This window comes from Oscarella lobularis, chromosome 9 (genome assembly GCF_947507565.1).
Source record: "Oscarella lobularis chromosome 9, ooOscLobu1.1, whole genome shotgun sequence".
NCBI lineage: Eukaryota > Metazoa > Porifera > Homoscleromorpha > Homosclerophorida > Oscarellidae > Oscarella > Oscarella lobularis.
The window spans coordinates 84,695-110,930 of NC_089183.1; the positions used below are offsets into that span (position 1 = coordinate 84,695).

The 26,236-nt window shown below is 43.3% G+C and overlaps 8 protein-coding genes and 3 long non-coding RNA genes across 12 annotated transcripts; 8 read left to right on the top strand and 3 right to left on the bottom strand.

Moving 5' to 3' along the window:
- The first annotated feature begins 58 nt into the window (after positions 1-58).
- LOC136191303 (serine/threonine-protein kinase BRSK2-like) lies at positions 59-3,777 on the top strand. The gene is made up of 23 exons (XM_065979624.1): positions 59-211; positions 281-375; positions 551-636; positions 689-767; positions 819-880; positions 931-1,015; positions 1,065-1,130; positions 1,181-1,249; positions 1,303-1,356; positions 1,424-1,522; positions 1,575-1,609; positions 1,657-1,708; positions 1,762-1,874; positions 1,932-2,035; positions 2,087-2,288; positions 2,355-2,462; positions 2,513-2,664; positions 2,719-2,767; positions 2,817-2,865; positions 2,921-2,986; positions 3,046-3,112; positions 3,168-3,281; positions 3,347-3,777. The coding sequence occupies exons 1-23, from the start codon at positions 136-138 to the stop codon at positions 3,592-3,594; spliced, it is 2,130 nt and encodes a 709-aa protein (XP_065835696.1). The 5' UTR covers positions 59-135; the 3' UTR covers positions 3,595-3,777.
- Positions 3,778-3,970: 193 nt separating this feature from the next.
- LOC136191061 (uncharacterized) lies at positions 3,971-4,780 on the bottom strand. Its single transcript, XR_010670725.1, has 2 exons — positions 4,453-4,780; positions 3,971-4,404 (listed from the first exon to the last, which is right to left on the bottom strand). It is a non-coding gene; the product is annotated as an uncharacterized lncRNA (long non-coding RNA).
- Positions 4,781-5,419: 639 nt separating this feature from the next.
- LOC136191554 (MAP kinase-activating death domain protein-like) lies at positions 5,420-10,426 on the top strand. The gene is made up of 16 exons (XM_065979906.1): positions 5,420-6,208; positions 6,261-6,392; positions 6,447-6,560; positions 6,617-6,697; positions 6,757-7,098; positions 7,150-7,219; positions 7,268-8,231; positions 8,283-8,460; positions 8,509-9,146; positions 9,200-9,416; positions 9,469-9,579; positions 9,633-9,800; positions 9,854-9,967; positions 10,023-10,097; positions 10,151-10,220; positions 10,272-10,426. The coding sequence occupies exons 1-16, from the start codon at positions 5,435-5,437 to the stop codon at positions 10,406-10,408; spliced, it is 4,185 nt and encodes a 1,394-aa protein (XP_065835978.1). The 5' UTR covers positions 5,420-5,434; the 3' UTR covers positions 10,409-10,426.
- Positions 10,363-12,781, top strand: LOC136191556 (transmembrane 7 superfamily member 3-like). Its single transcript, XM_065979910.1, has 11 exons — positions 10,363-10,554; positions 10,610-10,954; positions 11,001-11,290; positions 11,338-11,521; positions 11,573-11,659; positions 11,707-11,787; positions 11,839-11,991; positions 12,054-12,151; positions 12,202-12,250; positions 12,305-12,418; positions 12,472-12,781. The coding sequence occupies exons 1-11, from the start codon at positions 10,488-10,490 to the stop codon at positions 12,687-12,689; spliced, it is 1,686 nt and encodes a 561-aa protein (XP_065835982.1). The 5' UTR covers positions 10,363-10,487; the 3' UTR covers positions 12,690-12,781.
- LOC136191557 (serine protease HTRA2, mitochondrial-like) lies at positions 12,742-14,110 on the top strand. Its single transcript, XM_065979911.1, has 3 exons — positions 12,742-13,459; positions 13,531-13,685; positions 13,738-14,110. Exons 1-3 carry the CDS (start codon positions 12,812-12,814, stop codon positions 13,871-13,873), a joined length of 939 nt encoding a protein of 312 aa, XP_065835983.1. The 5' UTR covers positions 12,742-12,811; the 3' UTR covers positions 13,874-14,110.
- On the top strand, positions 14,104-20,222 carry LOC136191555 (uncharacterized). Of its 2 annotated transcripts, none has more exons than XM_065979907.1 (22): positions 14,104-15,229; positions 15,286-15,496; positions 15,765-15,842; positions 15,900-15,965; positions 16,064-16,915; positions 16,971-17,028; positions 17,078-17,154; positions 17,208-17,251; positions 17,300-17,428; positions 17,490-17,618; positions 17,672-17,806; positions 17,947-18,084; positions 18,137-18,274; positions 18,323-18,445; positions 18,499-18,627; positions 18,684-18,959; positions 19,018-19,140; positions 19,186-19,314; positions 19,373-19,513; positions 19,565-19,705; positions 19,756-19,887; positions 19,942-20,222. In XM_065979907.1, exons 5-22 carry the CDS (start codon positions 16,572-16,574, stop codon positions 20,073-20,075), a joined length of 2,520 nt encoding a protein of 839 aa, XP_065835979.1. In that variant the 5' UTR covers positions 14,104-15,229; positions 15,286-15,496; positions 15,765-15,842; positions 15,900-15,965; positions 16,064-16,571; the 3' UTR covers positions 20,076-20,222. The 2 variants fall into 2 exon arrangements, with proteins under 2 accessions (XP_065835979.1, XP_065835980.1); XM_065979908.1 differs by having other exon boundaries at positions 15,104-15,496; positions 16,064-16,616; positions 16,672-16,915.
- Positions 20,189-21,094, top strand: LOC136191558 (nicotinamide N-methyltransferase-like). The gene has a single exon (XM_065979912.1). The coding sequence runs from the start codon at positions 20,214-20,216 to the stop codon at positions 21,021-21,023; it is 810 nt and encodes a 269-aa protein (XP_065835984.1). The 5' UTR covers positions 20,189-20,213; the 3' UTR covers positions 21,024-21,094.
- A 54-nt stretch (positions 21,095-21,148) lies between these two features.
- Positions 21,149-21,997, top strand: LOC136191493 (phenylethanolamine N-methyltransferase-like). Its single transcript, XM_065979841.1, has one exon. It carries the CDS (start codon positions 21,174-21,176, stop codon positions 21,969-21,971), a length of 798 nt encoding a protein of 265 aa, XP_065835913.1. The 5' UTR covers positions 21,149-21,173; the 3' UTR covers positions 21,972-21,997.
- A 22-nt stretch (positions 21,998-22,019) lies between these two features.
- Positions 22,020-25,477, top strand: LOC136191494 (uncharacterized). Its single transcript, XR_010670843.1, has 8 exons — positions 22,020-22,293; positions 24,045-24,116; positions 24,168-24,325; positions 24,383-24,507; positions 24,558-24,807; positions 24,861-24,998; positions 25,049-25,124; positions 25,183-25,477. It is a non-coding gene; the product is annotated as an uncharacterized lncRNA (long non-coding RNA).
- LOC136191492 (uridine 5'-monophosphate synthase-like) lies at positions 22,258-24,468 on the bottom strand. Its single transcript, XM_065979840.1, has 14 exons — positions 24,314-24,468; positions 24,157-24,255; positions 24,040-24,108; positions 23,895-23,987; positions 23,746-23,849; positions 23,572-23,695; positions 23,393-23,524; positions 23,211-23,344; positions 23,024-23,153; positions 22,893-22,977; positions 22,742-22,840; positions 22,634-22,692; positions 22,534-22,587; positions 22,258-22,479 (listed from the first exon to the last, which is right to left on the bottom strand). The coding sequence occupies exons 1-14, from the start codon at positions 24,440-24,442 to the stop codon at positions 22,405-22,407; spliced, it is 1,386 nt and encodes a 461-aa protein (XP_065835912.1). The 5' UTR covers positions 24,443-24,468; the 3' UTR covers positions 22,258-22,404.
- LOC136191495 (uncharacterized) lies at positions 25,432-26,224 on the bottom strand. The gene is made up of 2 exons (XR_010670844.1): positions 26,136-26,224; positions 25,432-25,768 (listed from the first exon to the last, which is right to left on the bottom strand). It is a non-coding gene; the product is annotated as an uncharacterized lncRNA (long non-coding RNA).
- Positions 26,225-26,236: the final 12 nt, after the last annotated feature.

The window sequence follows — 26,236 nt, forward strand, 5'->3', positions numbered from 1 at the left end:
CTAATTGACTAAATGCCCATACCTCGTGGAGTGACTGATCTAATTAAATCCGGGTCATTGAACCATTGCATGGGACAATGATCTATCCCTGTTCTCGGTCAAATCATTTGCCAACGCAGCTCTAATCGCCTCGCTATGGACGTCAGCGACGTCGGTTCGCGATCGGTGGGTCCCTACGTCGTCGGGCGAACGCTGGGAAAGGGGCAAACCGGTAAGAAGCGACTCGTCGAAACGCCCACCGTCGAAAAACGACGATTTTCCTCCTTCTCGCGCCGCGTAGGGCACGTTAAACTCGGCACGCATTGCGCCACCGGTCAAACGGTCGCAATAAAGACGATCAACAAGCGACAGCTCAGCGAAAGTATACTGAAAAAGGCAAGATTTCGATGCGATTGCACGGAAGGGGCGTGGCCGAGAATCCTTCGGCCAAATTGGGAGAACCATTGCGTGGAACCGGATCGGGGGCCGATCGTTTCCCCAATTCGGTTCACTTCCGCCACGCCCACTTCGGGATCAGTCTTTTCTCGCTGTTATAGCGCGCTATTTACAGGTGGAAAGAGAAATTGCTATAATGAAACTCATTGATCATCCGCACGTACTTGGACTATTCGACGTTTACGAAAATGCTACGCACTTGTATGGGTGCTCCTTTTTCTACTTCGATTAATTAATCAATCATTTTATTAAGGTATTTGATATTGGAGCACGTGACTGGTGGAGAATTATTTGATTATCTCGTTCAAAAGGGAAGACTGTCAGAAAGAGAGGTAGACATAAAACAATAATAATTAATTAAATATTTTAATTATTGATTTTAGGCTAGGCAGTTTTTTCGGCAAATTTTATCTGCTGTAGATTTTTGCCACGCCCACTGCATAGTGTAAGTCCCTTTGAATAATAAATAATTATTTTTTCCCTATGTTTTTACAGTCACAGGGATTTGAAACCGGAAAATCTTCTCTTGGATAGTGAAAAGAAAATTAAAGTGGCTGATTTCGGAATGGCTTCATTACAGGTATTACAACTTAATTTTATTGGCTAATTTTTATATTCTCTTTTCCCAGTTGGAAGACGATTTGTTGCAAACGAGTTGCGGATCTCCTCACTACGCCTGCCCCGAAGTCATCCGGGTCAGAAAAAATAAATCTATGTGCATTTTAATTTTTAATTGGCTATGCAGGGAATTAGTTATGACGGCAGAAAGGCGGACATTTGGAGCTGTGGCGTCATTCTCTTTGCACTCGTCGTTGTAAGTAAAAATTCAATATATTTTATTAATTTGATTATTCATTGTCTCTTAAGGGTTCTCTTCCTTTTGATGATAGACAGGGCAATTTGCGCGCTTTATTAGAAAAGGTGGGTCTAGAGTTAATTAATTAATTGGTTAATAGAGACACGTTCCACGTGGCCTCATGGGGTCTAGGTCAAAGTGGGAGACTTCTATATGCCTTCCGGTCTGTCAGCACCTCTGCAACACTTGATACGGGGAATGATCTGCGTGAACGCCAACAAGAGAATGACAGTACACTATCCACCACAATCCTTTCTATAACGATGACGTCATTAATTATTAGATCAATGACGTAATGAAACACCCTTGGATCTTACAGTTTGTAAAAATCAAATATAATATTTATTAATTATTTGACATTGTAGCACATCTGCTCCCGATTTGGATCCGGAAATTCCAATCAAAGACGCCGTACAGGTCGGAGAGAAAGAGGAGAGACATTTCCTTATATGTTAATACTTATTTATTAGACTGCGGTCATTGCACATCGTTCTGACATCGATCGCGACATTCTCGCCTCGATGCTTCGTCTTGGATGCTTCAAATTTCGCGGAGAACTCGTCCATCGTCTTCTGAGCCGAAAGTATGCAAATAAAGTCAGATGCATCACTAAACTATTTCCACGCATTTTCTCAAATAGTCACAATATCGAAAAAGTCATCTACTTTTTGCTACAAAAACGCAAAGAAGCGCAACCCTGTAACGATGACGACAGCGACAACCCGGATGAAGACTCAGACACAAGTAAAAATAATTAAATAAATAAATAATTAATATATAATTATTTGCTATTAGATCGTCCCCGAAAACGCGTCGACACGACGCCACTTCCGCAGAGAAAAATCGGAATATACGGGACACCGTCCGCGTTGAGACGAACGACCCGAACGACAACTAGTTTCAAAGACGAACAAATTCCCGCGTATGTGACGCCCCAGCAAAGTCGGCATCGCTTCCGAAAAATTTCCTATCAACCGCCAAATTCACCAATCAGAAGGTTATTTATTATTATTATTAGATTAGATTGGATGGCATAGCTAGGAGATTAAATACATATACATAGTCGAATTGCGGCTAAAGAAAAAGAAAGGGAAAAGAAGTCCCCTGCCCCAGACGCATCATCATTGGCAGAATCGCGCGAAGTTTCTGCTGATTCCGAAATATTTTCTGTGTAATGTTATTTGGGTCATTTTTTGTATTTTTGTATATTTGTTTGCGTAGTGCATCCAAGCCTGCTGATACGGGTTCTGAAGCTGTGGCTTCTCCATCTCCTACGACGACTTCTTCCCATGAGGGAAGTTTTGTCAAGAAAAAATTCACTTTTAGACGAGTTTTCGAATCGCCGAAATTCCACCGCAAAAAATTCTCGCAAGGTAATAATAGCAATAAATACATAGTTAATTAGAAAATGTATTTTTGTTGCTTAGTTCAGGACTCAGATAGCGAAACGGGAAGTCAAGGCGCTGATGAAACACTGTAAGTTCCCTTTGGCATACATTGTAGCTCATAATCATCATTTGCTCAGTATAAAGAGATCATGGTTTACCAATCTATTGAAACACGATCGTCAGGAAGTATATATAATCAATATTTTGAAATACGAAGTATAGAGATAATCTTTTGAATTAGATTTTTATGGTGGTGAAAGAGAAGAAATTTAGCGTTTTGAAAGCGGACATAGTCAGGACATTATTGGTACATACTGCCACAATACTTGGTATATCAATTTATTTATTTATTTATTTAATTATCAGGCTCTAAACGTTCATCACACTGTTGTCTCGAATACGGAATTTGAGCTGAAATACTCAAGCCTAAAAAGTAGAAAAAATAATTGATTATTTAATATTATTATTATTCCTATTATTTGACGTAGATAAAGGAAAGCGTCGGCCTTTTTTCAGCAAGGCCGTAAAATTTCGTCTCACAATCGGAATCCATTGCGAACCCAAGTCGAACATACACACGATAACAATGAAACTTAGTAGCGGTGAGAGATAAATAATTAAAATTATTAATCCTTTTTTCTTCACAACCTGGGTATTATGGTATAAGGTTCGTCACGTCGATTTAAACGCATTGCGGAAAGCATTCAAGCTTTCCTACTCAATCCCCCTCCCAAGACAGGAATTCCAATACAATTGGACACGCCCCCGTCCTCCTCCTCGATTCGAGAACAAGGAAGTCCAGACACAAGTGACATTGAAGATTATTTGACTGATAGTTCTAGTGCGGGAACTCCCGCGCCTTCGCCAGTTCGAAGGGTAACCCTGGGAGCTGGTCCCGCCAATGGTCGTTTCTAGATTACTTTACGATTATTCCATTGTGTCTATGTGACTTTTTTTTCTTGTGTGTTTAAAATGACTATGGTTTGATTTAGAGAAACTGTAGTTGATTTTTCCTTTCCAGTCTACCGTACTTTAGTTCAATGATGACTTTCGTTCTTTTCGCATTTTAGTTGTATAAAATTATACTGGACTACCACATGGAGAATTTCCATTCACTTCTATATATAGTCGAGGGTCTCTAGCGTTATCCGGGTTTGCAGACACTGCCTAGATTTCTTCTTGCGGTATTCAGCGACTTTTCGAGGCCATTGCTCGAAGCGCGTTCGCTTTTACTCGTTAGAATAGGAGTTTGCCTCTTGTTGCCTCGAAGAATGATGCGGAGGAGCCATCATGGAGTCTTCTACGACATTTTATTTTGTACCGTAGAGAAAAAAACGTAGCATGCAATTCTACATCGTTCTGTCTTCGATTTCTTAAGCCCCACTCGTCGCTTTTTCACCGAAAAAGGAGAACAGTGCCTAAAATCCGACGTTGATCGTTCCGTCTTCCATTTCCTCGTACTTTCGCCGCCTAAGTGGTTCCGTCTTCCATTTCTTGAGCTCCTTTTAGCCGTGCTTACACTTCTTGAGCCCCACTCGTCACGTTTCCACCTAAAAAAGAGCTAGAAAAAGTGCCCCAAATCCAACGTCGATTGTTCTTCCATTTCTTGAGCGAATTTCGCCACATTTCCGCCTAAAAGTCATTCCGTCTTCCATTTATTGAGCCACTTTCGCCGCTAAATCGTTCCGTCTTCGATTTCTTGAGCTCCTGTCGCCGCGCTTCCACCTAAAAAAAAGAAAAAATTAGACTCTGTCAAATAATCGTTTTACGTACCTGTTGATTTGCGTCCATATTCGCATTACCCAGGCTACACCACGGGGAGGTTTGGACGCTTTCGTAGCCCAAGGCAGCCACCGCAAGCGATGGCCACCCGTTCCAAAAAGTGAGGGCGAGTTGCGACTTCATAAGCCACCCCACCAGTACCCGCCTGGACGCTGAAACGGCCCCTTATACCGAATCCCCGGCGCGCTGGTATCAAACCCTTCGGTATGTGGAAATGAGAAGAACCGGGGCTTGAGGAATGGAGACGGCCGACTACTGTTTGTAGGAGTCGACAGGAAAGACAGTGCAATGCCGAGTCGAATTCACCTGAGCCGGATCATCCTCCGTCTAATCGTGCCGCCGGGTGAGAAAAGTGCCGGCAACCAGGCCGTAATGAACACCCCCTCTAAGCCGTACCACACTCAGCCTAGCGCGTGGTCGTGCTTATTGGCACAATAAGACATTGGCGATCTTTACGCTCAGTGCGTAAACCGAGGCCGAAGCCCCCCTTCGCCCTGCCTACAGGCTCCGGCACGGATAAACCGTGGGCCACGCTGATCCAACGACCCAGACTTGCCTTTTGCCAAAGCTCCCGAGCCAGTCCGTCAAGAACGAGACGCAGATAGCTCCGCGACGCATCCACCCTCGGCCGCAACTGAAGGAAAATCGGTGTGCGCTTCGCTTTTGAGCCGTGTAGCCCCGCCCAGTGCGCTCATTGGTCAGTCGGGGTCACGTGGGGCTAACCTAGCGCTCTGATTGGCTCTTATCGAATAGGTGCGACTGACCGCCCACTAAGCCTGGTCAGCATTTTTAATTTTAGCAGTGAATGATGCAAGAAAAAAAAGATGGCGCCGCAAGTTCACGAGGCGAAGAAAAGAGCAGCTTTTCGGCACATGGACGGGACGCTTCGTTTTAGGCAAGTACTGTACTGTACACTAATTTATTAAATCAAAGAGAACACGGAAGAGATAGCGTGCTTTATATCGATTAGTCAATGGCTCGCGTTCTATCGGATTTCTTCCGAGATCGTCTCGTCGACTACTTCCTCGTCGTCGGCTGCCACTGCAACGCCATGCCGACGTCATCGGAAAGCCTAATACAGAACCCGAAGCTCTTGAAACGCTATCCGACGATGGACCACGCCGATTTTCCTCTTCCCGACGATATCGTCTTCTTTTGTCAGCCGGACGGCTGTCTCTGCAGCGCTACGCCACCCGAAGACGATGAAAATCTCGCGCGAACCTTCGTTTTCACGCTGACCGACAAAGAAACGAATAAACGACGTCACGGCGTTTGTCTCAACTTTTTTCGCACGTCCCGTATGCGAAACGGCGGCGGCGATCCCGTTTGCAGTCTCACGTCGCTTTGTCTCGTAACGCATCACTCGTTTTTCGTTCCTTTCGCCGAAGCCGTCGAAACATTTCGGCATTTGGTGGAAAATATAGCGTGCGCTAGCAATCATTTTCAAGACGGTCCCGATCGAAAAGGAATTCTTTACGAATGGGACGATTTTCTCGCGCCGTCTGCTTCGCATTCGTTGAAAGCGCAAGAATTGGAGGCGTGGATACGACGTTTTCTAGAAACGCCCCTCCCAAGTCCGGGACACGTTCGACTCGAACTTGAAATGGCCGTCAAACCGGCCATAACTCTCGCCTACCCGGATGAATCCCGGTTATTTCTCGTCGATTTTCCCGCCTATTTAATATTGGAGCTACTCGGCGTCGAACAGGTTTTACAGGTTTTGACGGCCGTTATAATGGAACAGAAAGTAATTAAGCTAACCACCTTCAATTTCAAATATTTATTTAATTAATATTTAGGTTGCATTGACGTCCGTCGATTATCAAACTGTATCAACATGCGTCATGGCTCTGCTTGTCTACATGTATCCTTTAGAGTACGTCTATCCTGTCGTACCTCTATTGCCCACTTCTATGCCACTTGCTGAAACGGTACCCCAGATATACTTAGATAAGGAATGGTCTTATGAATTATTTATTATTTAGATTTTGCAAACTCCGGCGCCGTTTCTTATTGGAGTTCCGGCGAGTTTCTTTCATCCGCGACGAGGTGTAGAGCGTCCCAATGACGTCACAGTCGTTGATCTGGATTCAGGAGAGGTACAAAAATTATTGTTACTAATAGAAGTTGTCGCGTTTTAATTATTTATGAATAGATTAAATTTGCCACTGATGCTCCCCCCTTACCCTCGCTCCCAAAACACGCCGTATCCACACTCAAAGAATCCCTAAACAAGGTATCTCATTAAAACTCCTCTAAAAATCTATTTATTTATTTATTTATTTTTATTCTAAGGCTTTGGTTTCTCTTCAGTCATCCGGGACTACGCGGCCGTCGTCATCCGGAAGTGGCAGTGGCGGTGCAGCGACGGAAAGAATTCGCCGGCTTTCCAGTCACGGCCGCATTAGCCCGTCGTATCAAGATCCCGTTGCCTTGGACATCTCTATCCGGGTGTCTTTCATACAATTCTTTCTCTCGCCTCAAGTTCTTGGAGAATTACGCTATTTTCTAAGAACACTGAGACTGTATCAAAGACCCGTCATTGCTCAGCAAAAACTCTTCTTTTTCAAACGAATCCAATTGATTGTACCCAATCCTAGTGACAGGGAATTCGCCACACAATTAGCCTCTACTCAAGTAATAAACCAAAAATCAATAATTAATAAAAATTATAATATCACGTAATAGGGTGTCGATTGTTTTGGAGAATGGTATCAACTCTACGCTCCAAATTCAGCTATATCCCGGATATTAAACGGTACTAATTGAATTAATTAATTAATTTAAAAATTATAATAATTTTTAGATGGAATCGTGGAGCCATATCACATTGGTGACAAGCCAAAATATTTCGCTGGCGCACTCAATCCTCTTCCTATAAGTCTCTATGAACCGTCGTCGTCTCTCGGTCAAGCGATGCTTGAGCTCAAAGCGAATGACTCGAGTCAATATCTCGACGAATATTCGACGAGCTATTCGTCATCGACGAGTTCCATGTCGTCCGTTTCGACTCTCTATGAAGGAGGTACGTCTGGCTATCGCGTATACTCGTTTCCTAATATCCTAAGCGACGACAATGATATTGAGAGTAAGAAAGACGATCAATCGTCCGATGAAGAAGTGAAAGAAATCTTGGCTGAGAGAAACGATGACGTCAGCGACAAGGAGGAGTCTCCCATTGTGACGTTAGATTCACGTGATCCGCCTGATGACCAATCAGACGACGAAGAGACGTTTCTCTCACGCCGAGCGAGAAAAAATGCCGTATCGACTCTACAACGCGACGATAGCCAATCGGCGGCGATCTTCGAAACCGAAAGCGACATTCCAATCGTCACAAACGTAAAAATATCGCCTCTATTGCTACCCCGTCGCGAAAGCGATCCACGAAATCATCCGCGAATAATTTTGAGTGGAGATAAAGAAGAGGAAAAACCTCGTCTTCTTCATTCGCTTTCACATCCCGTCCAAACACCAGCGGCGGGAAATTCCAAATCATTTCCCTCCGTATTTCGTTCGCCTTCAACGAGTCCCAATAGTTTCAGTCCTAATAAATACGTAATGCGTGCAATGAGACCGAGCACAAGTCAGATTATCGAGAAAAAATGGCAATCGGCGTACGATGTAGAATCGGTTAGCACGCGTCCTTTGAAATCGAGCGAATCTCGAATTTCAAGATCATCAAGTTTTAATGCAAAATCTCCCTATACTTTAAAATCGCCTATTAGAGCCGATAGTCCAACATCCGCAATAGAAAGCGAAGAGCAAAGGTATATGACGTCAAATTTTAAAAATTTGAATTTTTAATTAATTAATTAAAGGGAAGCAAAACACGTCGTTAGCGAAGCGGTTATGAACGCTTTGAAAGGCGTAAGCATCGGTTTTTTCGCCGAACGAAAATTGAACAAAATTCTCGTTGACGAAAAACTTCGTCTCGTCGTCATAACGCGAATATTCGAAGCGGCGAAAGATCCGCAGGGAAGTCCAATAAAAGACGTGGTAAGAAAAGAGATATCTTGATTAATTTTCTCTATATTTTTTTCTTAGTGGGTTTCCAAGTCAGTTTATCGCGCGATTGTCGCACTTTTACGATGTTGCATTGTTGGTCTTGAAATTGGGATGGAATCCGGATCGCTTCACACGATTGCTTCCGCTTTTTCTCTTCTCGAAATCGCCTATACGTTTTTCACGTGCTCCGAATCCGTTCTCGCAAATCCAAGTCCCAAGAAAATTCTTCCGACGAAATTTAGTCAATCTCTCGATAGCCAATCATCGACTATTTCAATAAATTCTGAAGCGACGTCATCTGGTTCCGTATCTCCATCTGGCGACGTGGATAAGTCTCAGACTCTTCCTCGTTTGTCGTCAAGGCGACTATCGAATCCGAAAATTATTCTGGATCCGCCTCTGTTTCCCGCTGAACGAATGCGACAGAAATTGAGTCAGGATTTGGATGCTTTGTTGGATCGCGATCAATTGGGTGGTCGCAATCGCGTCATACGTCCTCAAACGAGTTTTAATCACGAGAAACGTCGTTTTAATTACGTCTATAAGGATTTGGTTGGAAAGGGAAGATCGAAATTGTGGGACAAGTCGTTTTTTTGGGACGCCGTTTTCTTGGACGCAGTCGCCGCCGAACGAACGGCAACGGGACTCGACGAACGACCAAGTCAACTCATAGAACGGTAAGGAAAAAAATACAAAGAAATTCAAAAAAAATAGTCGCGATTTTCGTAAGATTCTCGTCGGCTTCAATCGCTGATCGACGACGAATGGAAGAGGAAGAAGACGCTATATTGTGCAGCGTTCTTCACAATTTAATTGCCTTTATGCTCGCTTTCAAAGTTAACAGAGACGAAATTCGTCGCAAGGCGAATCGTCTCGTCGGTCAAGCTCACCTTGGTCTAGCGCACACCGACGTCATCTATAAGCTTCTCGATAGTTTTAAAGAAACGGTATCTATATAAAAAAAAGAAGGGGTACATACACTTAATCTATTTCTCGTAGGAGGGCAATAGTGTTGAATTACTACCTCTTGCTAGTCGAAAAGAGTCGAATCAAAAGGAATTTCTCGTGCATATAGGATCGTCGCTCTCCTCTCCTTCAGCTATTTTAGCGGTAAGACATCATAAGGTTCTATAGATCTTGTATGATCTATGTCCCCCTATTAGATACGCGATAGTTGTATGTCTGTTAAAACGATGAAGGGAATTCTGGTGGATCGTTATTGGTACGAGAACGTCATCAAAGTTAACTTTCATCCGAAATCGGATTTGCTCATCATGTGGCATCGAAAGTTGGACAATGATACGATACAAACGAAATTCAGTACCAACAACGTAATAAATAAATAAAACGCGCGTCCTTCCCCTTGATTTGTTCAATGATTCAGTGTCGGGAATTGTATAATTGCGTGCGCGACAAACTACGTGTATCGGTTCCAGCGCAATTGCCAAGTGTTGCTCATTCGAAACAAGAGGGAATTGCCACGGAATACCTTGTCAGAGTAAGTGGACTCTCTACGCTTTATTTCATTAGTGTACCTTATTTTTTTTTCCTAGGATTTGAATAGTGGAGAAAGTGGTGTATTGAGCGTTTCGTCTCAAGGAATCGAATGCCGCTTTGTCGAATCTACGGTATCGAAAATAATAATAATAATAACAACGTAAACCTTATCTTTGCTCTGTAGCTATTTATTGATTTGCGGACTATTCGAGATTGCGGTAGTCAAAAGGACGTTTTCGAAGTCAAAGAAGACGGTTAGTAAAAAAAGAATTTTTTCGCGCTTTGAATTTTTTATCTAATTCAAGATGGCGACGGTTTGGTGATGCGTCATCGATTTGCCTCGTCTCAATGCTCCGAAATATGCCAGGACGTGTTGAGCGTCTTTTCTTTTGCTTCGGCTCAATTATCGACGTCACTGTCGCTGGAAGACGACGATCAGTAATATTGGATTATTAATTAATTATTTTTTGGCTCTCTTCGCGAACGCGCGTTAGGCGAATTCTTCATTTGATCTCGTGACTATGATTGCGACGTCTTTTCTCCTTCTGTTCGCTGCATCTACGTCGGCTTTCACTTCAGAAGTTTCTCGTAAGGCTCAAATACCTCGTCTCTTGCTTTCGAATTAGTCCGACGGTTCGTTTAGCCGCGAAAACCCTCGCTTTCGACGAAACATATCGATCGACACTCGCGCCTCATTCCGCGCTCCAATTCACCATATCGTCGTCGAACTCAACGAATCGCTTCACTGATTCGAGCTTCTTCGTCTTCCAAGTGCACACTCCACGCTATGACGTCACACTTTCACTTGAAAAACCCCCTAACTATTACAAGGACGCCGTCAATTCGACAAACGCCGGTCTCGTGGCTTTAGTTCCAATAGAAACTGAAGAGAACACTTTCAAAATTCCCTCCTATGACCTCTATCTCTACAGCAGATCAAATCAAAGCCAAGCATTCGAAATATCAAGCACTTCCTATAAAAATAACTGTAAGGGGGGTTCCCGTATAAAAATCATAAATAAATAAATATCTAGTTCCCATTCCCGGGGGTTGTTGCAAAACTTGCAACATCGAAACGGATCCCAATCTAAACGTTGTCTCAACTTTGTGGTATACGACAGTTGTCTTTGAGTTAGCCAATGGGGGTTTTGATCCATCCAATGGAGAATCCGTTCATTATTGCGGAGGAAAGGGGGCCACGTACCCGGAAGTGTCCTATGACGTCTACTTGCATTCGCTTGGAGCGTCGCTTAGCGACGAGACGCTTCTAGGCGGATGGCTAAAAATGAAAAGCGTTGATGACGTAAAACGATACGGGACAAAAGTAAAAATCAATACAATTAATAGCGCAGATACTATTTATCCATAAAGGTGGGTGGGACGTTTAAATACGACGATCTTAAACAAGTGACGCTTTCGTCTTCGCCTGGTCGCGGAATTGTTATCAATGTAATTGCGCGTGACTTGGAAGGAAACGAAGTTGCCTATGTTCCATTCACGAGCTACGGTTGCAGTTTCACGTCAAAGGAAAACAACTGCAACGACGCTTTGGGGGGTAAATAATTATTTAATAATGAGACTATGGAATCTATGATTATTTTTGCAGCTCATGTTGCAACGAAAGTAATTTGTACTATTGTGGGACTCGTTGGTTTAGTGATGACGTTTGCGGGACACAAACTATTCAAATTGGGTAAATACATCTATATATGTAATGTGACTTTTTTATTTTTTGCGTAGAACTTGTTATTGTTGGTCTCATGTATTTCATGTTCTTTATCTACATTGCGTTGTCCCTAACAACGGACCTCAGTCACTACGGTAATTTGTTAATTAAGTAGAGATAATCCGGTATTGATTTTTTCCTCTTAGTGCGTCTTGGAATTGGTTTTCTCGTCGGTATTTTAGGCGGTTTGATTTTTTTCGCTATCTGGTGGCGATTTTATCTTCTAATGGGATTTGTTCTCACCATTGGACTGGTACTGGGTTTCCTCATCTCTTCCATTCTATTTTTCACGCCCTTTGGTAAAATTAGAACTCAATTAAACGCACAAACACCCCAATCTTCGTTCTTTCTTTCTTCACAGGCGCCATGGCTGTGTGGCAAACAAAACTCAACTTTTGGATAGCCTTTATGTGTGGAGTACTCGTTCCCGTTGTATTGCTACTCTTGTGGCCAAGAACGGTAAGAAAAAAAGACGTAATCTACGTAAATAATATTGGCGCTCTCTCTAGTTGAATATTGTTGCAACATCCATAGTGGGATCCTATGCATTTATTCTTGGTACCTATATAAGGCTACTTAGTTCAGAAATAAATGTACGTACTCATTTTTTAGGCGTTAGTGAATACGTCAATGGAATCCTCGTCTTTATTATCGCCGATATCATTAAAAAAGCCGCTATGCCTCAATACACGACAGCCTATTCCGTCTATCCCTTAGAATCAATAGGTAACAAAGTCAACTAATATGAATAATTAATGTCTAATAAGATTTGTATGCAGATATTGGTCTTACTGCTGTGTGGGGCGTTTTAGCGTGCGCAGGTATGATTACCCAGTTTTATTTCGCGGAAAAAGTGAAGAAAAAGGGTGGTTCCGCCTTTCCCCCGTGGCCCTACGGAGAAAGACGGAGTGGACGGCGCTCGAGATGGCGATCAAATCGAAGAAAAGGCGATTACAGCGAGAGCCAGCGCCTTCTCGATTCGCCAACGTACCAGTAACCGCTAAATTTAATACTGCTATCGTTCACGCTATCTACGTTGTGTTATTATTACTGTAGTCTGCTTTTACTTCAGTTCTTTTTTCTCCGGGACCCATTGGCGCGCGCTAGATAGTCTTCATAATGACGTCGCGACTACTTCGACTCGTCTTCCGCGCTACTCCCCAACTCCGGCGCATCGGAGCGGCGACAATTGTATCTACAGGAACAGCCTATCTTCTCTACAATGGCCTTCTGGGAAGACAAGTTCCAATTGGAGTGCACGCGGCAGAAGGAGCGACCACGCCCCCCAAACGAAATCAATTCAACTTCATAGCGGAGACAGCAGAACGCGCATCGCCTAGCGTAGTCTACATAGAGACGTATCAACGTCATTTCGGTCGTCCCATTCGCGTGGGATCGGGCTCCGGCTTTCTCATAACGCCAAACGGCTCGATTCTCACGAACGCTCACGTCGTATCGAAATCGAGCGATATCAGCGTCCGATTACACGACGGTTCGACGTACGCGGGCACGATCGAAGCGATCGATTCGCTTCGCGACTTGGCGCTCGTTCGAATCGAGCCCAAATCGAACGAAACCTTTCCTCACGTCGTATTGGGTTCGTCACGTGACGTACGGGTAGGCGAATGGGTCGTTGCTATAGGGAGCCCCATGTCGTTGACGAATACGGTTACGGCGGGGATTGTTAGTACGGTGGGAAGAGCTAGTGAGGAATTAGGACTTGGGCGTAGAGATGTTGAATACGTGCAGACGGATGCCGCCATAACTGTACGTATTGATTGATATCTACTAGGGATTCTTTCATTCATTCACAGACTTCCTTTTCTTTCTTCTTTGAGGTTGGGAATTCTGGGGGGCCCCTTGTTAATCTTGACGGTGAAGTTATTGGGATTAATACGATGACGTCGGTTCCCGGGTTTTCTTTCGCCATTCCCGTCGATTTGGCGAAAGAATTTATTAGTCGTCGTCAAGGAAACGCTAAAGAGCAGCAAAGGTCAAAATTTCCTCGTTTCTCTAAAGAAACCAATCGAGGATTATTTCCATAGATACATAGGAGTTAGCGTGCTTAGCCTAAACAGAGATCTCGCCTACGAACTGAAGAACAGTCTTGCCAATTTCCCGGATATTTCTAGTGGCGTTCTAATAGCGAAAATCATAGAAGGATCCCCCGCACACAGGTAGAGTCGAAACCTTCATAGATAGAGAGAGGATTTGAGTGACTTTAGGGCTGGCCTAAACGCCGGTGACGTCATACTGGAAGTAAATTCCAAACGAATCAATCGCGCATCCGAACTCATTAACGCCGTCAAGACCCAAACTCAGATTCGTTTAAACGTTCAGAGAGGATCGCGGACGTTTTTTATAGACATTATGACGGAACCAGTTATGTAGAGAGAATGACTAATGCAAGTTATCTAATTATGGGGTTCACTGAGAAAGGCAAAGACGCTCATCAAGCAAACATGCAATTACATATTCAATATTCGCAGGTGCCGTTGTTCAACGAGAACAATACGCATCCCTCACGCGATATGAAACCCTGAAGTCATAATCGTAACCATAGTGTATGGCTGTGTGGAAACCATTTCGCTGTACAACCGGTCTATAAATAGGACTGTCTATTGTGTGAAGTCAAGCAGACCACTTTTCGCATCGAAAGTAGTTTTGTCGCACCGTCTATAAGATTTGCACGCACTCTAGTCGAATCCTTGAGATAGTCCGGGATTGCCGACCTAATTGATTGCATATCCGCCAGCTGCATTCCTTGCATAGATGTAAGATCATAAAGATGTCTCTTTCTTTTCGGATCCGAGAGGCTGTTCATAGTCAAAAGTCCGAGACCGTGACGTCGTCGCCGTCGCCACCTGCGCGGCGGCCGCCGGCGACGTACACTCCCTCCCATCGATTAAGTTCTAAATCGACGTTCCTGTTGTCTCCGCGGTACTTCTAGTCGCGGTGATTCTGCCGGCAATAACTTCCGCACACGTCTCGTTTCGCGACTAGAGCGGCACCGTTGATCTAAACGCACAATCCGGCTCTAACTCATTTGATCCACTAATACGCCGGCGGGACATTGAATGGTCTCAGTGCATTCGCCGCGGTACTGCATACTAACTTTGCCAGTGACGTACGTGAAAGAATGCAAGCCATTGCTTCGACCGAGCCGAACTTATGACGTATGCACTAATTCTGTGAACTGAATGCGGCCGTATGCATTGCCGGTCCATAAGCCGCCCCTTGGTACCTCTTAATATCCGACGGAACTCCCTCATTTGTGTACGTAACTCACCTTTCACCATTAGCGTGGGGTCCGGTTGACCTCCCTATGTCATTCTCCACCGGTGAGGTAAGCAGGTGACCGTAGCGTACGTGCTAACTCCCACTGCGATGCCACGTACTCCTCCTTCATCTCATTAGATGTACGAAGCAAGGCGAGGCAGTGCTTTGCTACGTATGCGTAAAGAAGCTAGCAAAGTGCAATTGAATTAGATTTATTTAGGATAGGCCGCAAGCTACGTGGCAGCGCCAGTTTCCGCGGTAATGTATAGGAAATAATGCAATTAGGTTTTTGATAAAAGCGACGCATACGCCAGTGGGCGTCCAGAAGCCCCGATCCCTTGCTCTAGTTCACTACCACCCCCTCGCGCGACATCGCGGTCTCCGCCCCAAAAACGATGAACTCGTTGCTGCGATTTTTCCTCCTTTCCATCTTCGTCGCAAACGCCGTCGCCCTATCTCTGACAAAAGTAGCAAAAGAAACAACGCGTTTTCGACCGGCCGATTCCGAATCAACAGGAAAAAAAGGTCAGATATAATACGTAGACGGATGTGAATGAACTCCAACCGCTATTTCCCTGCGCGTCACTGTTGCAAGAAAAAAGGCCTAGAGGCTAAACCCCCCGATCGTATCGAAACGGAATGCATGGCGGTCCTTCCCTCACACCACTGATAATATTTCGTTTGCATTTCGGCAAGCTTCCTTCCCCTCCCTAATGCTAATCGCAATTAGTCACCCAGAGGATGCGATGACGCGCGGGAGGAACGAGTATCTAAAACGCCTTCGTTGACCTAGAAACGCCGGACGCTCCCAACGCTCCCAAGGAGGCGAAAATAGATGAAGCCGACTCCAAAAGTTCACAAAATCTAAAAGGTGCTCACTCGATCGCGGCACGACACGCGTTTAGCTAAACTTGCTTTTCTTACTTAGATAGCTGCCAGTATTGCGGGGAACTCATACAGAAGGCGGGAAATTTTTGCACTGGAATAACAAAGAGTAAGTGTACGCGTTGTTTACGCGCGCGCCGGCGCGCGTGCGACTCCCCCGCCAGCGCGCGCGGACGTCAATCGATGTCTAACTAATTTGAATTTTAGAGCCCCCCGTGTCTTTGTTTGTCAGTGGCAAACAGAAGGCCAAGTATCTCGTTGATGTCGACATCGGCCCGGAGAATTCGTGCGCGAAGCCGCCAAATTCGTCGAAGTCTCACCGATCGTGCGAAAGTCATCTGTTGCGAATCGAATTTCGCAAGAAATTGAAGGAAAAAACGGCGCGCTGCTTCTGCCCCAATTTGGCGAATAGGCAAAATCTATCGTTCAGCGACTTCAGAGTCAACTTCGTTTATGGAAAATCTCACAGCGGCGGTTTGAGACAAAGAAATGCTGACGCTAAAAAACTAATGAAGAAAGCTGTGAGGCTTCTTTGCGGTGGCGATCTTCTTCCTCCTCCTTCAGGTACACCAAACATTCCGGCCGGACGAAGAAGAGGATACATTAGCTAAAAACAGACATCTACCTTTTTGACACGAATTTTATTGTTCTCGTCACTGTTCTCTAGCAATGCATGTCCCTGCGCTGGTTTAATTAACGCGCGTTAAAGTGATGAATGACAGGTCGATCGTGCTCTGCTCCGGTTTCGTCACGAAACGAGGTTGCCACGCGTTTCCCGGCGACCGACTCGCATCTAGACGAGCTAATCTGCACAGGGCGAGTAGTAAAGAACTGGAAACGACGCTATTTCACGCTAAACGACGACGGCTCGCTTTTCTACTACAAAGGTTCCCGGAGGAAGGGAGCGATCAGCGTCAGCCAATCAGCGTCGATTCGACGCAAAACGGATAGTCCTCCTGACGTTTTGTGGCCGTCGAATGCCACAGATGGCAATTCGCTCGCGATTTTCACTCCCAATCGACAATTATATGCGATTTTCGAATCTCGAAGCGATTTCAAGTAGAATCTCTCAATAAATACATTTTATTTGAATTTTAATTGTTGAAAATATTAGACGGTGGTGCCTCGCTTTTAAAAAATTCGTGTCACTTCCGGAAAGTATTCTGGCCGAGGTGAGAACAAGATTTTAAATAATTTATTTAATTATTATTATTATTGAAGCTTTCTCAAAATCAAAAACTTGAAAATCTGGAATCAGAAATCAATCGCGGCGGCAGAGAAGAAGAAAAAGAACAAGAAGGAAAGCATCCAAAAAATTCAAATAATTAATTCGGGAAGAAATTTAATAATTAGAAGTCAAATATTTGGAGAATTTAAGAAGCCAAGGAATGGAAGGTATAAAAATAAAATAAGAGACATATTCTATATATTTTATGTATGTAGCATCTTCCGACGAATTAATTGCGAGTCATTTTATTGAAAAAATTGTTGACGTCATGAAAAGAAAACAAGAAATTCCAGCCGTTCAAGTCGAAGCGTGTTGGTGTCTCCACTCCATGTCATTGAAATCAAGTAAAATAAATAAATAATCTCAATTAATTATTTAATTAGAGAACGTTGTTTTTTTTCATAGAACGATTGAGAAATCATTGCGTGAATACGGAAGCTCTCGAACTTGTTCGCACTGCAATGAAACTTCATCAGAACTTGGATACCGTTCAACTTCCGGGAATTCTTTTTATTCAAAGTTACGTCAACGACGGTACGAAATGCAAATAATTAATTAATTTAATAATTTATTTGTTTTCTTGTGAGGTGATGCCATGGTGAGAAATCGCGCTCTAGACGATAAATATATTCGTCGTATTTGCTGCGGAATCAAAGCGAGTCTTCAAAATCAAAACGTCATAGAAGCTGGACTCATCACTCTTTGGGACATTGCAACAGTGGGTGAGTAAGAATCTATTGTTTTATTGATTATTTCTTAGAACTAAGAACCTATTATTTATTTATTTATTTATTGATTAGCGTCTTTCCCTTTGTGAAAACGTCTTTCACTTTGTAAAAGCGTTCCTTACTATTTCTTATAGGAGCTTTGGATTGGGTGTGTCAAGCTTATATCAATGCTGGTGTCTTTCCTATGATTATTGATATATTGAGAGGAGAGGATTGCAGTCCTCTTATCGCTGAAGCGGCCTTTTGCTTGGTCTCCTCTTTGCTTAGCTATGGTGACTCTTATCTTAAGATAAAGTAAACAGTATTGATTTTTTTTAAATCTAGATACAATGGCGGAAGCGTTTCTTCATTGCGGTGGAATTGGAATGATATTTTTAACTCTACGCAATTCGTCTTGGAGTTCGAATTCGGAGACAATTCGACAGACGTTGACACTTGTACTTCTTCTTGTAGCAAAATCGGGTAAGAAAGAAAATACAATTAAATAATTAATAAATAGTCGTTTTATAGAAAAGGCTAGAGAAAGTTTAGTGGAGAAAGACATAGTTTCAATTCTGTTGCAATATATCAGAGAAGAAGACGGGGACCTTCAAATGACGTCATTATCAATTCTTCTTGAGTTGGCATGCATAGGTAGAAAAAACAATAAAAATATAAAGATTAGATAGTCAGTCCCGGATATTTAGATGTTGGACTCCGCGACGATCTTTCCGAACAGGTTTTACCTGTTTTTCTCGACTTGATGGGCTCTTGGGCGCGCAATGAAATCTGCATTGAATTCACTTTGAAAATTTTACATTTAATTTTGAATCAAGGTAGACTATATATTATTTATTTAAATCCTAATAATTTACGCGTTGATTTTTTCAAGGTTGTTTTGAGGAGACAACGTGGTTCAATTTCGTTTCGGAAATTTTTAGATTCATTCAACTTTATTCTGACTCTGAATCCATTGTTGGTCTTGCCATGGCAACGCTGGCAAGATTTCTTATTTTTCATCCGGGTGCTACGAGCAACGATCAAATCGCTGTCGTCATGGAAACAGGTGAAAACGTAGAAGCGCTACGAGATTCCATGAATAAATTTGAGTCGAACGAAAACGTTCAAAAATATGGATGCGTTCTCTTTCTATTTTTAGTAAGAAAAGGTACGTTAGAGAGATACGGGATTTTGCTTCAAAATGAATCCCTATGACTTTATATTAGATATTGATCGAATGCGAAAATTTGGCGTCATTGAAATAATGGGAAAAGTTGTGCAAAATTTTTCTAAAACTAGTCACGTGGTATCTACTGCTCTCGTTGCAATAGAAAGTCTTCTAGTCGATGGTATGAAAAAAGAGAAAATTAATAATGATATTAATGTTGTTTTAGATCATTCTCTGCGAGACTTTTTTGATTTTGACATTTTTGCGTCTGTGGTGAAAGCAATGCACTATTGCCTTTCGTCTGACGTTGTACAGGAATATTGCCTACGAATTCTCATTCACTTGGCTAAAAGGGGTACAGTACACATAGGATAAGTCACGTGTTTCATATCAAATATTAGCTATTTTATTAGATAAAATTATTGTTAAAAAATTGGCTTTGACTGGGCACGTGACATTGGGTGTACTGGCCCTAAAAACTGCTCTGGAAAACGATTGGTCCGTTGCTGTTTTGACGCAGGCTTGCATATTTCTCAACTTTTTTGCCAATGAAGGTTAGTACAGTACAATATTCCTTCATATTTTTGTACCTTAATGTTATATAGAATTTATCGATTTAATTCGTGATGAAAATGGTTTTGGATGCGCTCTCGAATCCGTAATTGTGGCAGCAGATAGGGACATAAATATCCAATTGGAATATAACGCCATATCAATTCTATCAATTGCAGTCAGTTTTTCAGAAGGTAAATAAAAAATTCGTACATAGCAGAAAAGACTTGTAACTCTCTTTTAGACTGGTGGGAATCTATTGATGCTAATAAATGCCTCCGGGTTACCTTGCGACTTCTTGCTACATATCGGGGTCAAAATGACGTTTTTTATTTGCCTATACTTGCTATATTGCTTGCACTGGCGAAGCACTCACGTAAATAGAGTCAATAGAAAGGATTTTCGTAACTCTGGGGATTTTTTTTCATAGGGGAAGTGATTTCAACCGTTTTGGATTCTGACGTCATGGAGCTATGTAAGGAGATCATCAGTTGTTGCGATAGCAACGACGCATTGAAACTGAGAGCAAGTGAGCTTATGTCCGTCCTCGTCCAAACTAATTAATTTTAAATAATAATTAATTAATTACGAGATAGTGACGTAGAAGAGGTGAGTCAAGGGTGTGTGGCGCATGCGTGTGACCCCTCCCCCATCATCTCATAGGCACATGACTGCTGGCACATGACATGACTGGCACATGACATGATATCAGATGAGATGTCTGACTACGATCGTGACTTCGACGTGAGATCATATATCAAGCTCTCGTACGGCGACCCGCACGTCAGCAGCGCCAATTTCAAGAAAGAACTACGCGATTTCGTGCTAGAAAACGTCCACGAGTTCTACGCAGAACGCGCGCCCACACTTCGCTCCAATTCGGCGCGTATTCTCGAATTCGGCGGCGGTCCTATCATCGTTTATCTAATTAGCGCCGTTCCCTACGCTTCATCTATCGTTTTTTCCGATTATTCGTCGTCGTGTCGCAAAGCCGTCAGGGAATGGATTAACGATGGCCCGGATGCTTATGATTGGCATCCCTATTTCGATTACGTCATCAAAACGTTCGAAAACGACGAATCGGCGGAGACGCCGTTGAATCGAGCCAAAGAAATGAAATCGAAAATATCGTCTATAATACATTGCGACGTTGCCATGGAGAATCCTATAGGGAAAGGATACGAGAAGTCGTTTGACGTCATTTCGGTTAGTTTCTGCTTTGAATCGGCCTGCAAGTCGGTGGAAGACGTCGAAGAGACGTTGAAAAAACTTGCCACTTTGCTTCGACCCGGAGGCTGGATAAGAATCAATGGGGTTCTCGGAGGAAGTTATTATACGGTGAACGACAAGAGATTTTTCAACGTGACCCAGACGAAAGAGTCGGTGCGAAATGCTCTGGCTAAAGCCGGTTTCGCTTCGATTGACGTCAAAGCCCATGTCAGTGATTGCCCCGCCCATGCTGATTATTTAGGAATGTATCATGCAAGTGCTCAGTTGAGCGACAGAACGTAGCAACTTTTAATGTTTGAGGGCTGAATTTTCTCTATGCGTTTCCATACTAATAATAATCGATTATTACAGCGCGCGCTAATGGTGACGATAGATGCCGACGTAGTGTGATTAAAGAAGCCCCGGATCTACGTTTCACACGTCGTCAACGCGATGTCTGACTACGATCGCGACTTTGACGTGAAATCATACATGAAGCTCTCGTACGGCGACCCGCACGTCAGCAGCGTCAATTTCAAGAAAGAACTGCGCGATTTCGTGCTAGAAAACGTCCACGAGTTCTACGCAGAACGCGCTACACTTCGCTCCAATTCGGCGCGTATTCTCGAATTCGGCGGCGGTCCTATCATCGTTTATTTAATTAGCGCCGTTCCCTACGCCTCATCTATCGTTTTTTCCGATTATTCGTCGGCAAGTCGCGAAGCGATCGGCAAATGGATAAACGATAGCCCGGATGCTCATGATTGGCATCCCTATTTCGATTACGTCATCAAAACGTTCGAAAACGACGAATCGGCGGAGACGCCGTTGAATCGAGCCAAAGAAATGAAATCGAAAATATCGTCTATAATACATTGCGACGTTGCCATGGAGAATCCTATAGGGAAAGGATGCGAGAAGTCGTTCGACGTCATTTCGGTTAGTTTCTGCTTTGAATCGGCTTGCAAGTCGGTGGAAGACGTCAAAGTGACGTTGAAAAAACTCGCCACCTTGCTTCGACCCGGAGGCTGGATAAGAATCAATGGGGTTCTTGGAGGAAGTTATTATATGGTTAACAACAAGAGATTTTTCAACGTGACGCAGACGGAAGATTCGGTGAGAAATGCTCTAGCTAAAGCGGGTTTTGCTTCGATTGACGTCACAACCCATGTTGGTGATCGTCCTCAGGCTTCCAATGCCGATTACATAGGAATGTATCACGCGAGTGCTCAGCTGACTGACAAAGTCTAGCAACTTTTATGTGAGACGTGCGCAATGAGCAGAGCTACATAAATAAATAAATGCTCTGGCAATGTCACGTGGCACGATCGTAGTGCGCGCTAATGCTAACGTCAAGCTGAATATTCTTCGTCGAATCGAGCTCTTTCTCAAGCGTTTTCTCAGTGTTAAATAGCTTATTGAAGCTATCACACCAATTTCGACAGCGACGACCCTTCGCGGCGCCCAAGGACGAAGTTCTCGATCGCAATACCCTTTCTACCGCGGATGGCCGTAACGACAGAAGACTTATAGTACAGAAGCATCCGATGCGCATAGCAAAGCGGCAAAAATGGTAAAAAACGGCCGTAAACAGTAGAAAACCTGACCCGAGTGCGCGCGCTAGCCCTCTCGCTTTTCATTATGCACTACAATGTTAGTTCAGTTGCATGCTGTGGGGACTTGGCTATTTGAGAGATTCCTCGTAGGCCTTGTACGCTTCTTTCCGATACAGTTTAGCCGCCTCGACGGGATCGGTTGCCTTGAAAAGAAAAATTAATTCAATTAAAATCATATTACCAATAACACGTGATACCTCATAAATGCCTCTCCCGACAATGATCAAATCAGATCTTCTATTTTTGATAACCTAGAAAAACATTATAAACTCATTTATTTATTTATTTAATTTATACTTCTTCTGGTGTGAGATACTGCTGGCCCAAGGTGTCTCCTCCAGAAGCCAAATGAACACCTAAGAGAAAACGTTTTTTCTAATATATTTAATTAATGAATTATTTTACCTGGAGTAAAGTGCAGAAAATTTGGATCATCAGTCAATTTTCTCATGGCAATAAAACCAATGACAAAGTCACGATAGGCCATTGCCATTGCTACAGTTTCTACAACCAAAAATTATTATAACAAATCAATAATTATTTATTTTCACTGTACCCTGAGTATAAGCACTCGAAATGAGATTTCCCTTTGAAGACATTTCTGCAATGAGAAGACAGCCACGCCCCCTCAATTGCCCAACCTAATAGAATTATTCGATTTTTTAAAATTCTATTTTCCCATTGTACTTTTTTGAGTCCTTCTACAATTCCGGGTCCGGGTAGTGCATGCGCGTTTATGACGTCAGCCCATTGGCTGATTTCAAATGTGCCATGTCCATATTGATACTCTACAGTATTTCCAATGTCGCAAAATTTTCTAAAATATTTATCCAATAGAATCAATTAGGTACATATGTATACGTTTTTACCCTACCTGTCTTCAAAGAGAAGAAAATTGTGCTTTGTTGCTAGTTGAGTCAGACACGTGACAAATTCGCTTGTCACATTTTCTATGATGTCTATGTGAGTTTTCACCATGCACACATACGGGCCAATTGAATCAATAACCTGATTATTAGAAATGAATTTTCGTTTTTTTTAATTTCTTGGCGGTACTTCTATGAGCTTTTCCTTTGATTTCAAATCAGCGGAAAACACCAAATTGGTTCGTTTTTCAATCATAACACGTAGCAAACGCTTTGTGAGGGAATTCTCCACTAATGGGACCCTTTCCTCATAACTCAGCACCTAACTATAACAGTCACGTGAGATAATTTTAATTATTATTCAATGACCTTTGGTGCAGCGACTGGCGAAAATGTATTGGCTCGAATAAACTCCCGCACTTGAGCTGACGTCATTGAGTCAATTTTTCCCAGACGCTCAAGTGTAGCCAATACATGAGAAACAGTCAAAACGCTATATAGATACAGTAGACTCATATTACTCTATAAAAGATGATACAGTACCTATGTAACTTTATTCCCTTTTCAAATAGTCTCTCTCTTCCCCCTTGTTCTCTATCCAAAAAGACAACGGCATCTTTCACGACGAGTTTTGCTTCCGTTAGAGCCTTAATTAATTAATTAATTAATTTATTTATTTATTGTTTTCTCACCTGCGCTGTTTCTAATACACTTCCGCCTGACGTCACAACGTCTTCTATGACCAAGCACGCGCTTTCTTCAATTATACTTCCCTCGATTAATTTCTGCAAATTTTTGTATTAACTCTATCATAATTAATAATTTTCATTTTATTACTTTAGTCCCGTGATCTTTTGCTTCGCGTCGTTTCATCACCATGGGAACGCCGTGACGAACAGATACAAGCTAATGTGGTAAATATCAAATTATGAAAGTTTCGCGCTCTTCACGCACGGTTGCCATAGGGAGAGCCGTATACGGGACACCGCACACAGTCGCAAAAGAAGCGCCCCCTTTCTCGGCGGCGAGCCAGAGCTGTTCGCTCACTCGCTCCTGCGATACGGGACTTCGATTTAGGACGTCGTCGCGCTAACGTCTCTCTTTTCTTTACGAGAACGCGAGGGTGAGAGACGAGCACGCGAAGGTCGAAGTAGATTGGTGATTGGATTCCGCTTTTCAGCTTGAAGTCGCCGAATTTTACGGCCTCGATCGCAAAGAGGTCGAGAACGAGAGAGTCCATTTTATATACGGGAATTGCGTAAGGAACACGCGATTCGTGCGCAAAGAAAGAAATCGCGGATGTCGGTAAGCTACTTTAGCTAGTGCTTGAGGTTGTTCTGATTTGTTTTTCGTAGGGATCTAGAAGACAAATAGCCCTTAGAGGGTTTTTACTTCGCTATACGGGACAGCGCTGTGATCACGTGTCAGATGACCCACGTGTGCAACGCCATTTTTCATCGTCCGCTTTCCTCGCGTCTTTTCGCCGTTTTACGCTGGCGAAGGAACTTTTGCTGCTTTTAAACAACGTTTAGACACGTTCGGATTGCCTCTTTAGTCTTCGTCGAGACTTCGCTCGATCCCAACGAAGACAAATCGCCGATCTAAGTAAGTTGAAGTTTAGAAAGGGCTTCGGCGTTTCTATTGAATTCTATTCCTAGGACTTCGTTTTTTGGTACGGGACGGCATGACGTAAGGTCACGTGTCGCGCTTTTTCTTCATCGTCCGCTTCCTCGCGTCTTTCTCGCGTCTTTTCGCTGTTTCCGCGAGCGAAACGATCCTCTGTTGCTTTAGACAAAGTATGCTATCGTTTAGAATCTGTCGGCGTGCGTCTAGACTTCGTTCTTAGGACTTCCGAGTTTTCATCGTAGAAACGACTCGCGAACCGAAAGAAACCGGCTAAAGAGCTTAAAAATGCACCTCTGGTGAGCGAAGAACCCCGTAAGTTTCAGAAAATGAAATGTATTTGTGCGTTTTCCTTAGATTGACGAACTCCCGGATCAATATGAAAAAGACGTTATTTTTTACTGCATGGCATTTCGAAATTTTGTAGTGCATGCGCATTTGGGGGCGGGAGGGAAGAGGAAATCCGGGGGTGTATACGTCGCGACGCTAGATTAGGCGCAGTTTAGTTTAGGTGTAGCCATAGTGATAGGATCGCGTAGTAGTAGGGTAGTTAGTTGTAGATAGGTTAGCTAGGTGTAGGGTAGGCTAGCGTAGGGAAACCAGAAGCATGGTACAGACATTTTATTTTAATAAAAATTTTGAAAAAATTGAACATAGTCTCCCCTCTCATTTTCAGGCAGTTTTTGTTGAGGGGTCATGCCCAGGACCCCCAAGAGCAGTTTTTTTGAAGGGGTCTTGCTCAGGACCCCTAGGAGCAGTTTTTGATGAGGGTCATGCTCAGGACCCGTACGAGCAGTTTTTCCTTGAAGAGGTCTTACTCAGGACCCCGGATTTCCTACAAAAAAAAAACAAGCAATTAATTAGAAATAATTTCTGTGGCGTACCTCATTCTTATGATATTCGAAACGATTCACAAGCCTATTTCGAAGAACGCCGAGAGAAACTGTCATTCAAAAAAAGAGAAGTAGAAAACGCGCCGGGGCCCCTTTCGAGGAACATACGCATTCGAGGCAAACAGGCGTTCGATTTCGACGAGGACCGTTGCATACAAAGTCAGCGAGACCCCTTCGCAACGAAACGACAAGCGCAACGCGTATAGGAGAGCGAAGAACGTTACAAAGAAGAGGTCTAAGCTGCTGAATCAGCTTCGACGAGAATTCGCGAAAAAGCATTCCACGGGGTCCGCGATCAGAACGCAATAGAAACAAAGGAGAAAGAGAAAAGGATAACGAACGACGAAGAGAAGCGAGTTCGTTCGAAAAGGGGCCCCTGGAATCAGCGCGCCCGAAATCGCTGCATAAACAACTCACCTGCAGTCCTGTAGTCTTCGTAGTCGCTTCGCTGGCCGCTGTGAAGTGAAAAACACCCGAAAAAGAGGGAGAGACAGGAGCCGTGACGTTGAAACATCGTG

Coding starts and splice junctions, on each gene's coding strand:
- LOC136191303 (XM_065979624.1), top strand. CDS start 136: ATGGACGTCAGCGACGTCGGTTCGCGATCGGTGGGTCCCTACGTCGTC. Junction 1,131..1,180: donor CCTGCCCCGAAGTCATCCGG/GTCAGAAAAAAT, acceptor TTGGCTATGCAG/GGAATTAGTTATGACGGCAG. Junction 2,036..2,086: donor GGATGAAGACTCAGACACAA/GTAAAAATAATT, acceptor ATTTGCTATTAG/ATCGTCCCCGAAAACGCGTC.
- LOC136191554 (XM_065979906.1), top strand. CDS start 5,435: ATGGCTCGCGTTCTATCGGATTTCTTCCGAGATCGTCTCGTCGACTAC. Junction 9,801..9,853: donor CGAAATTCAGTACCAACAAC/GTAATAAATAAA, acceptor TCAATGATTCAG/TGTCGGGAATTGTATAATTG. Junction 10,098..10,150: donor GCCGCTTTGTCGAATCTACG/GTATCGAAAATA, acceptor TTTGCTCTGTAG/CTATTTATTGATTTGCGGAC.
- LOC136191556 (XM_065979910.1), top strand. CDS start 10,488: ATGATTGCGACGTCTTTTCTCCTTCTGTTCGCTGCATCTACGTCGGCT. Junction 10,955..11,000: donor CACTTCCTATAAAAATAACT/GTAAGGGGGGTT, acceptor ATAAATATCTAG/TTCCCATTCCCGGGGGTTGT. Junction 11,660..11,706: donor ACACAAACTATTCAAATTGG/GTAAATACATCT, acceptor TTTTTTGCGTAG/AACTTGTTATTGTTGGTCTC.
- LOC136191557 (XM_065979911.1), top strand. CDS start 12,812: ATGACGTCGCGACTACTTCGACTCGTCTTCCGCGCTACTCCCCAACTC. Junction 13,460..13,530: donor AGACGGATGCCGCCATAACT/GTACGTATTGAT, acceptor TTCTTCTTTGAG/GTTGGGAATTCTGGGGGGCC. Junction 13,686..13,737: donor AACGCTAAAGAGCAGCAAAG/GTCAAAATTTCC, acceptor TTATTTCCATAG/ATACATAGGAGTTAGCGTGC.
- LOC136191555 (XM_065979907.1), top strand. CDS start 16,572: ATGACAGGTCGATCGTGCTCTGCTCCGGTTTCGTCACGAAACGAGGTT. Junction 17,155..17,207: donor GAAGAAGAAAAAGAACAAGA/AGGAAAGCATCC, acceptor AATTTAATAATT/AGAAGTCAAATATTTGGAGA. Junction 17,619..17,671: donor TCAAAGTTACGTCAACGACG/GTACGAAATGCA, acceptor TTTTCTTGTGAG/GTGATGCCATGGTGAGAAAT.
- LOC136191558 (XM_065979912.1), top strand. CDS start 20,214: ATGATATCAGATGAGATGTCTGACTACGATCGTGACTTCGACGTGAGA.
- LOC136191493 (XM_065979841.1), top strand. CDS start 21,174: ATGTCTGACTACGATCGCGACTTTGACGTGAAATCATACATGAAGCTC.
- LOC136191492 (XM_065979840.1), bottom strand. CDS start 24,442: ATGGACTCTCTCGTTCTCGACCTCTTTGCGATCGAGGCCGTAAAATTC. Junction 23,154..23,210: donor TTTCTTCTCTTTGAAGACAG/GTAGGGTAAAAA, acceptor TAAATATTTTAG/AAAATTTTGCGACATTGGAA. Junction 22,978..23,023: donor TTGTAGAAGGACTCAAAAAA/GTACAATGGGAA, acceptor TAATTCTATTAG/GTTGGGCAATTGAGGGGGCG.